This window comes from Mchenga conophoros, linkage group LG7 (assembly GCF_057382185.1).
Source record: "Mchenga conophoros isolate Kocher_MC1m ecotype Shallow Benthic linkage group LG7, M_conophoros_male_GT1.1, whole genome shotgun sequence".
Classification (NCBI taxonomy): Eukaryota; Metazoa; Chordata; class Actinopteri; order Cichliformes; family Cichlidae; genus Mchenga; species Mchenga conophoros.
The window spans coordinates 27395857-27405655 of record NC_140532.1 but is presented as its reverse complement, the minus strand read 5'-3'; the positions used below and the strand labels follow the sequence as shown (position 1 = coordinate 27405655).

General features: G+C 38.6%; 2 protein-coding genes and 1 long non-coding RNA gene across 5 annotated transcripts in view; 2 read left to right on the top strand and 1 right to left on the bottom strand.

Moving 5' to 3' along the window:
- Nucleotides 1-1220: 1220 nt before the first annotated feature.
- The window catches only part of LOC146570276 (uncharacterized), a 9417-nt gene continuing 838 nt past the window's right edge, over nt 1221-9799 (bottom strand). Inside the window, exons 2-3 of the long non-coding RNA XR_014893450.1 lie at nt 2448-2502; nt 1221-2259 (exon numbers count right to left, since the gene is read on the bottom strand). This is a non-coding gene — a long non-coding RNA (uncharacterized LOC146570276). The remainder of the gene's footprint in view (nt 2260-2447; nt 2503-9799) is intronic.
- On the top strand, nt 3199-4247 carry LOC146570277 (uncharacterized). Of its 3 annotated transcripts, none has more exons than XM_085283205.1 (5): nt 3199-3239; nt 3327-3373; nt 3498-3556; nt 3643-4099; nt 4185-4247. In XM_085283205.1, exons 2-4 carry the CDS (start codon nt 3369-3371, stop codon nt 4053-4055), a joined length of 477 nt encoding a protein of 158 aa, XP_085139331.1. In that variant the 5' UTR covers nt 3199-3239; nt 3327-3368; the 3' UTR covers nt 4056-4099; nt 4185-4247. The 3 variants fall into 3 exon arrangements, with proteins under 3 accessions (XP_085139331.1, XP_085139332.1, XP_085139330.1); XM_085283206.1 differs by having other exon boundaries at nt 3202-3239; nt 3332-3373; XM_085283204.1 differs by having other exon boundaries at nt 3222-3373.
- The window catches only part of tango6 (transport and golgi organization 6 homolog (Drosophila)), a 23467-nt gene continuing 23117 nt past the window's right edge, over nt 9450-9799 (top strand). The window contains exon 1 of the mRNA XM_085283202.1: nt 9450-9758. Within this exon, the coding sequence (XP_085139328.1) occupies nt 9542-9758 (217 nt within the window). The 5' untranslated portion in view covers nt 9450-9541. The remainder of the gene's footprint in view (nt 9759-9799) is intronic.

Genomic DNA, 9799 nt, shown 5'->3' with positions numbered 1-9799 from the left:
TGTTGCTTGTCCTTTTCAGCTTGTTCTCCTTCATCTTGCTTTGTATTTCACCTTCTCCTGTTACACCATTCATAGCTACATCTGCTGTGTCTCCATACATTCTCATTGTGTGAGGAAAACTAATGACTTTGAGGGGACCCAGTGGGATGAACCATTTTTCAATTACACAATATGTTTATATTGTGTAATTGAAAAATGTATTTCATATTAATTGTTTCTACACTTGCACAAAGGGTTAATGCTAGCCTAGGGTTTTTTAATAAACAGCATTATCATATGCAAAACTAGGGTCTCACTAGGGGTGGGAAGAGATTATTTTAGGATGGCACATGCCACCTATTGCCACTACAGAAGATCCGCCCCTGCTTTGAGCAAGCACAATCCACAGTCCATAGCCTAAGCCTGCCTTGCATCAGCACAAATCACTGAACAGATGTATTCACACATTTACAAATGTGATTATATACACATAGATCTGAAAATGCACAAAGAGCTCTAAATACATGTGTATAGTTCTGAGAGCACACACACACACACACACACACACACACACACACACACACACACACACACACAGAGAGAGAGAGAGAGATTTCAATAGGCACACACAAATCTTTACAAAATTCACACATGCAGACTAAAATAGGCTCACACAAAAATCCTTTTGCTACAACAGTAGTCCCATAAAGGTCAGCATTTAGACACAGTACTACAACTATTAATATCTGAAGGCTAAGTAGTAATGGAAGCTGAAGCTCCAGCATATTTGTCAAAAAACATCAACACACTGCTTCAGAAACACTATGCCAGGGCTTTGTTAGTCTGAACAGTCACATGATCAATGACGTCCGAAGCTTAATTCAGCACGTCACTACCTCAGTACCAGATTCAGTGGTTTATAAGGAATTGAATCATTAGTGGGATTTGTGCTGTGTTTGGGTGATTTTGTGCGAGAGGGAGCAAACCAGTGTGCGTCATAATTAGAGCCAGGAAAAGAGGACGCTCTGCCTGTGCCTAAATAAAAAACAGTTCATCAGCACTTGTGCTCCCAGGTATAAAATGGACATAAGGAATACACTATAGGTTACATATAGCTATAATTATGGAAGTTACTAGGGATGTGTATTGGCAAGAATCTGGCGATACAATATGTATCATAATACAGGGTAGACGATACGATATATTGCAATACTAAAAGCCAGACGATATTTGTGTTTAGTAGGACTAAATTTAATTAGGAAAACTCACAGTAAACAGTCCAAACTGTTTAATGCTTGACATGAAACATCTGAAACAAAAACACTCTCTAAGTTCAAAATGAATGGAGAAATTAACATCTGCCTTATTAGAAGTCATGTCAAATAAACAAACAAAAACTACTTTACTGAAATATCAAGTATTTTTTAACATGAAAAAAGTAAACATGTAACACTGAAGTCTTTCTAAGTACTATGATTGTAAAATACTTGTCCAAAAACTGCTCTATGGAGCATCAAAACAAAGTACTTTTTATGTGACCTTAACATAAACAAATATAAATCAAAAATGAAATTGCTTGAAGAATCCATCCAAGTAAACATTAACAAAAAATGTAAAGTGCTATTACAATTAAGTGTTAATAAAATAAAGTACAGCTCTGCAGTGTCCATCAATGGAACACTTTTAGTACAACCTGAAAAAAGGAATTTACTCATCTAAATAAGTGCTTATGAGACTCAACCAAAATGTCAAACATTCTCATATCAGAGATTTTACATGTGTAGTGTTTTCTCAGTGTTTATTTTTCAATTTTCAGATTTTTGTGCAGGAATACAAGCTGATCGACATGGTCAGCTCTCAGGACACTTCTCTGTGTATTTACTATGTCTCCTGCAGAGGAGAAAACTCTCTCTGCAGAGACACTTGTTCCAGGAATGCATAGGAAACTCCTTGCTACTTTGGATAGCTGAGGGTATTCCTGTTCATGGTCCTTCCACCAACTGAGAGGATTTCCTGTGAGAGGCAAAGGGGTCTCATCTCTATACCTCTTGATCTCAGCTGCAGCAACATCATGGTCTGATTTTGGTGCAGTATTGTCACTAGTAGAGGCAAACGTAGCTCCGAGCAAGTCCACCAATGCACATGAGGTCCTCTGTCTCTTTAGGGGTGGCCGAGGGATGGAGTCAAAGCTGTCTTTGATATGTGGGTGGCATCCTCCACAGCCTCCTCTGTGGCATTCTCTTCCTCCACCTGTTTGTCAGTCTCCTCATTCTTTTGCTGCTGAAAAACATTAAATTCAAATAATATTAATGTCAGAAAGCCCAAATTCAAATCCAAGATTCACCCTGTTTTTCACTAATATTTGATGACAAATGTCATCAATATGCATTTTTTTTTTGCTTTTTACTTTATTCACTTGCTTATAACTTCAGTTGAATTTTTCCAAATAAATTCATTTATTTACTTACATTTCTTCCTTCTTTATCACAGTCACCACAGTGTCCAACAGTCTGGAATAGGTCTCTGCTTCAGACAGGAAGGGCAGGTCCTTAAACCGAGGATTAACAGTCGATGCCATCCATAGTGTCTCCCTCTCATTTACATATCTCTTTCCTAGATCTTCTGCTATGGCAGTCTTAATGTTAACCTATTAACCTATTATAAGATTGTGTTGTACATTGTTATATATAGTGTATTTTAGTTTTAGTTAAAAACAAACAAACATCAAGACGTCACAAGCAAAAAGAAAACAAACCATGGCACATGTTTAAACAAGGAAGGTTTATTTGTCTGAATTATTTATTATTAAAATAGACATAAGATAATTTTTTCACCCCCCAAAAAACATATTCAAAGCACCATAGCTCTGTAGAGTGGGCAGTCATAATGAAGCAGTTCATTGTACGTTTTAGATTCAAGCTGCTCTTCATATTTCTGGCCACCAGATGTCCCTAAAGAGGACTGTGTTAAAAAGCTTTGAGTGATGAACTGTTTTTCAATACAAACTTCCTTAAACCTCAAATTCTGTTTTGCAATACAGAGCTAAGGTGGTTCTCTGGTCCATGTATCAGTGTAAATAAATGGATCGTCAATTATAAGGGTAAAGGCGAAGTGAGGGAACTGAGAAGCCGGCTGTTTGCGATTAACTTCAAAGGCAGCTGCTATCACTAAGCAATCAGCTCCTGCTGCACTGAGGATCATATAAAAGCAGCTTCTGTAGGTTGCATCAACTAAGGAGAAGTTCTTGGCACAAGTTAAGGGTTGGTAGAAGCTATGAGTTTGTGGCTTATTTTGGGCTGGGATTATTGATATATTATGGTTGACCAGGGTTTCTCCATTTTTGTTAGTGCAGGCTCTCAGGGGCAGGTCAGAACTCAAACTGCAGCAGAATGAGGTGAGTAATTATGTTTAAGTCTAAAGCTAAATTTTAAAGGGCCTGTCTGATGCATCAAGATAAATGGGTACTAAAACGGCTAAATATTGGCTTAAACCTTATGTTCTGAAATGACTGTTTCTAGGGTTTTGTGGATTTCATGTCTGCTGATTGGAAGCATCATCTGTGTTCCTGTAGAATATGGTATGATAACACTAACAAAATTGAGAAAGCTGAACAAAATTAAGTGGCCTTGAATACATTCTGGCTCTTGCCTTGTTTCTCCTCAGATTATGGATTTGATATGGAATATGACGATATGGGCACATACCCCATGCAGGAGGGAGCATTTTTTTATGACCATTCCCAAGACAGTGCAAATTATGAGGCAAACGACGGCTATGCCCACATCGCCACAGACTCCAGTGCTGGTCCTCGTAGTTACGGGAGTAACACGATGGTTGGGGATGACTGGTTCACTAGTGGCTATACAGGGGGGGACCGTGTTTACACTGATACCAGCGGTGAGGAAAACAAGCCTGTTTTTAGTGACGTGTCTGGTCTGGAACCAGTCTACACTACTGGCTCTCGTTCACGCTACCAAAGAGGAAGAGCAGTGTTTGCCCAAACCCGCTACACCCCCACAGAGTCTGTTGGCTTACCTATGCCGCTACTCCCATACACCAGCTACACACTTTCTTGACATGCAATCTTCAAACTCCAGCCAAAGCTGCCTATTAACTCTTGGTGAGTTCAGTTACTCTTGGCTTTTCATTTGAGTGGTGTGAATGATAACTGGTTGATTAACTTGTCTGCTCTTCTCTATTCTCAGGTCTGTCAATGACTCTTTGCCCAGTTGCCAAAATACTTAATAAATTGCTTTAAACTTAAACAATGCCACTTATTTCCTCCTAAGCTGGTGTTTAACAATTTAAGCATATAGATGCATGTATGACTGTTCTGAAAGTTTGCCAAAAAATATCAGGTATTGATATCCAAGCAGAAGGCTTTTTACAATAAAGACTTATAATCATACTTTTTTTTTTTTTTTTTTTTTTTTTTTGAAGTAAAAGAGTGTGCACAAAAGAATTTACTTTTAATAAGGGGCAAGGAATAATTAAAAAATTATTTAAGAACATAATGTTTAAAAAATATTTACTAAAAGCCAGACTCCAATTGGGCTTAATCGATAATATCTCTGATGCAAGATCTGTTAAATTATGCAGAATGGATAGAAGACGATAGGGGGGTGGATTGTTTCAAGAGAACCCACTGAGCAGAGGTGGGACCAAGTCATTGTTTTGCAAGTCTCAAGTCTTTATCCTCAAGTCAAGTCTCAAGTAATGTCAGGCAAGTCAGAGTCGAGTCTCAAGTCACTGGTGTAAAAGTCCAAGTAAAGTCACAAGTCTGAAACTTTGAATTTCAAGTCCTTTTGAGTCTTTAAAAAAAAAAAAGAAAAAGAGAAAAGCATGTTGCAGTTATGCTAAATGTAAATATTAGACCATGTGATTTTTAAATCTGTTTTTCTCAACACATGACAAAATAGTGAACTTAGAAAATATACACAAATTGTGAAATTGCACCTCTTTAAAATGCAGCTCAATTAAACTTAGCTCCAAGAATAATTTTCACCGACAGTTCTGAGATAAGCTGCATGTTATTCTTGGATGCGGTTGTAGGACCAGCTTTAAAATCGCATGACAAAAATATCATACACATTTAAAAAAAAAACTGAATCACCAACGTAGCCTGGACAACATTTGCTAGTTAGATGAAGTCAGCTATCTCATCGTAGCATATTTATATGCATATTTATAATTATACGGTTCTTGGAGTGAGTGCATACACTCATGAAGTTTAGTAACTTCAGGTCACTGCAACAAGCCCAGGTACAGTTTACCGACGGATGGGTGCAGGACCTTGAAACGCACCGTGTAGAACGAAAGACCATCGTACGTATCATAAGTTTACCAGTCTCACAAATCGTCGTCATAAATACACATTCGTTAACCGTTTATTAATAGGACCTTTGAGCTCAATGGTAATTAATTAGCAGTGGAAATAATTTCTGGTAGCATCACAGAAATGTAGCAGTGACAATAATACTGTATGCTGTAATCGTACTGGGCAATTAGTGATACAAAACAACTGTTTTATCCTGTGAATAAAAGTATATGTTTTTGTCAATGTACCATAATAACAGAAGCGAAACACAATATTGTGTCAGGACAATTCACTATTTATGCACAATAAATAAAGGAGCATAGCGTGACAATTTCTGTTCAGCGCCAGACTTGCTTGTAACCTATATCACCAATTATGTTAAGAAAAATGACGCATTAACTACAACAGCAGACTGACCTTTGTGGGAATGCTTGGAGCAGACTAACCTGTGAGCTGGAGTGTTCTGGGACGTTATATTTGGTCTTTGAATGGCTGCAATCCAGTCGCCTCTTTGTTACTTCGGAAACATGGCTCGAACAATTTCTCTTCCACAACGTAATCCGATAACAACCGATCTCTTTACCCGTCGGCTTCCCGTGGCTGTCATGCGACCGGCTATTGCAGTTAATAATACAACAGCTTCTTGGCATTTTTTGTTTCTTTTTATCGCTGTGTAACTGATTTCAATTGAAAGCCTGCGTGCGCTAGTACCTCTTGCCACGAGTTCCCAGAATCCTTTGTGGTTCTACCCCTGAATGACGTCACATTTTCAATCTCTATATAATATGCATGTTAAATTTTATATTTGGGGTGAAATATCAAGTCTTTTCAAGTAAACCGGTTCAAGTCCAATTCAAGTCCCAGGTCATTGGTGTAAAAGTCCAAGTCAAGTCACAAGTCTTAGAACATTTTTTCAAGTCAAGTCTAAAGTCATAAAATTAATGACTCGAATGTGACTCGAGTCCACACCTCTGCCACTGAGTGTCTACATGTTCTGTCTCTGGGACACTGTCCCCCTCCTGCCTAATTGGTATGCTGACTGGCAGGTGTAAGCTCTTCCTCATTTCAAGCCAAGTCTTCTCTCTCACACTTGCTTGCTCTTCTCAGTCTCTTCCCTTCTGCTTTTCCTCTATCTTAATAACTTATACAAGTACTGCACATGGTACTGTTAACTTTAGATTAGAGCTGGGCGATAGAACGATAACGATATGTATCGCGATATAACTTTTACTCGATAGAGAAATTAAGCTATCCCGATAGACCTCGCTGCTCTTGTCCTCAAAAAAAAAAAAAAAGGTCAGCCAATCCAAATTAAGTAGCGCAGAGCCGAACCAATCACAGCCGCAGCGTCACGTCGCGTGACTTGTTACGTACAGCACAAGTGCCAAGCCGCACGTGTGTTTGTTTGGGAAGCAGCCAGCGGGTAATGGAGCCAGCGCGTAATGGAGGAAATGAGTGTGCCGACTAGAAAAATCAACCGAGCGTGACCGAAGAGAAAACAGATGATGGTTCCAATGCCGGAGAGATTGTCGAACGGAAGAGCCATAGAAGTTCCGTAGTGTGAAGGTATTTCGGCTATTTCAAGTCTGACAAAAAACAGAGTAGCGTGCACTGTAAATGTGCCGAAAGCAAGTCTGGAAATACAATAAACTGGTGAATGCGTCACACTGTGCGCCACGTTATTGTTTCTGTGAAATGAATTTCTACAATACTGTTAATTCTACTCTCTGCAGTGTTTAAATGCTTACATATACACACAGTTACTGTCCCTCCACACATACGACTCGGTTCTGCTTCTATGCCCCAGCTTTGTTTACTTTTTCCCACCGAGGCTTCTAGACTTCTGATTGGCCAACATTTCGGCACGGTTAGGAATCTAGCGCCACCTGCTGCTTTGGCATGTTCATAGCAGCGTTTTCCTTCATTTCTGCCTTTATGTGTGGACGGGATTATTTTTTAAAACGAAAACGGAAAATCTCCGTTTTCACAAATACCCGTGTACGTGTGGACGTAGCCTCAGTCTCTGACTGGAAGCGCTAATTCGTCATTCGGCTTTTGTCAGACTAAAGTAACTGTTTGAAAAGCTCAGCTATACAACAAGGAGAGATTGAGAATTTCCTTTTAGTTCTCAGTTTATTTGATATTGAAAAAAGTTAGTCAGTTTTGTCTGTTCTTCTGTAAAACAAACTAAGATTTATTTTTAGAATTAATATTTTGTTTCTAAGTTGAATTGACAATTTAGTCTGTTTCGTTTGTTCTATTTTGAAACTTAAACGCTTTAGCGGCTGCCTTTTGTGTAGTTTGCAATATTTGCCTTTATTTATCTGAAAAAGTCTCATGTTCCTTAAGTACATCTACCCTGTTGAACTTATTATGGGAAATAAATATTTAAATAAAAACAAGCTGCTGATTATTTCACATTTTACTTGTGAGCAACGGCACATTTAAATCTTACAAATATAGTTATTTGGCTTATATCGTGATAGATATCGTTATCGCCTGAAATGAAAAAAACATATCGTGATATGAAAAAATCTCATATCGCCCAGCTCTACTTTAGATGTTCAAAATCTTGAAATAACAATCTTCATTATTTTGTTAATAGATTTTTGTAGCCATGTTATTTTAATTAGTATGGCTTCTTTGGGGGGTTTGGCTTTTGGTGAACAGCCAAAATTGTTTTTAGCTAGTGGGTCTTAGTAACTGTTCAGACTAACCCTCATATATTCTACTGTAAAAATACAAATATATGTCAACATGTAATTGCATTTGTTATGTAAATAAGATAAATTAATGCATTTATAGATTAATAATTTCCCAAAATTGACTGTCTCCATTTAAAGCAGCGGTAAGCACTGCCGGAACTGTTTTAAGTCCCGTGCATCACGTGACACCCCGAAGTCTGAACCCACTGTTGGGAACGACCCTCCGGCACTTGCCAGTAGTGATGGGATTTCCGGATCTTTTTAGAGAACCGGCTCTTTCGGCTTGACTCACTAAAGAGTCAGCTCTTTCAGCTCCCAACCGGCTCTTCAGGTTGTTTTGTTGCTTTAACTATCAACAACAATATACAATTATGCACAAAAGGAATTAGTAATATAAAGAAACGTGGTTTTCTTTATGCATGTATGTGTGTATATATATAAATAAATAAATATTTATGGGGGTCCCTAGAGACGAAATGCGTCCAAAACTACAAAGCACTTAGATTATCTATCTATCTCAACACGGCCCCTAGCATCCTGGAGCACTTCCGTTGTGTTTTGGAGTTTGTACGTGCTTTGTCTCTAGGGGCCACTGTAAATATACTTTTATTTATTCACTCCACAAAATGTAATAAATAAAATACAAAAACCAACTATTTACATTTCAACTTTTAACTACTTCAATTTTCAGCTTTTTCCTTTTAAACAAATATAAAGTGAAGCAACACAAAACACTGCAAACCACAACACAATAAAATATGAAAAAAAAAAAGAACGCTCAGATCTTTAATTAATCAGAATCAGAATCAGAATACTTTATTGATCCCTGGGGGAAATTATTTATTAAATTAAGGGGGACGTTGGCATTTAGAAATATTAATATCACACTCAACTGACTTCGTTTTATCTTCCCATTGCACTGATGGTTCTTAGGTGCCTGTGCATGTTGTTTGTGGAGCCGGCTCTATATGATATCCTTTTCTTGTAGACTCTACACTCTGCCTTTGTTTTGTCAATAAGATTGAAATGGTTCCAGACTTTGCTTCTTTTCTTGGTGTCACTCATTTTCTTTACTGTACCTTTCCAATGTGATGGTGTTGTCTCTTGTTGCTCCTGGCTCTCTTTCTTTCCCTCTCCCTCCTGCTCTTGTTGTGTGCTGATATGAGTGTAACTACGGCCCTGCCCCCTCAGCTCAGCGCTGGGGGGAGGGGTGCAAATGCAAGGCTCTGTTTGCCATCTCTTCTCAGCGCAAACACAAGGGTGACTTGCAGCGTGAAGCAAAAAAAAGTGAAAGAGAGGGCAGGAGAAGGGAAAAAACAAAAACAAAAACCCCGACTACCAATAAGGAGTCGGATCGCATCGTTCACTTCAAAGAATCGGATCTAAGAGCCATTTCGTTCGCGACCGACCCATCACTACTTGCCAGCCAATAGCTAGGTTTCATTTGACGTAGACGTGACGTCGACGTAAAGCGCGAAATTTGACTGGCGGTCGGAAGTGAAAAAGATAAGCGCAAAATCACAGACAGACAGTACGCAAAATGCCTATGTCCTGTTGTGTTTACGGATGCTCCAGTAGGTCGACCAGAGAAACTGATAAACGGTATTTTAGGGTACCAAAAATAGCCCAACGAAGAGGAGAAAAATGGAAAATTCTAACCGAAAAACGTAGGAAAAAATGGATTTTAAATTTACGTTTACAGTCGGGAGGAGCAGAGTCTGCCAATGCCCGTGTCTGCAGCGACCACTTCGTCAGAGGTAATGTTATGTTTGCAAACGAACTTATTAGCATTAGGTTG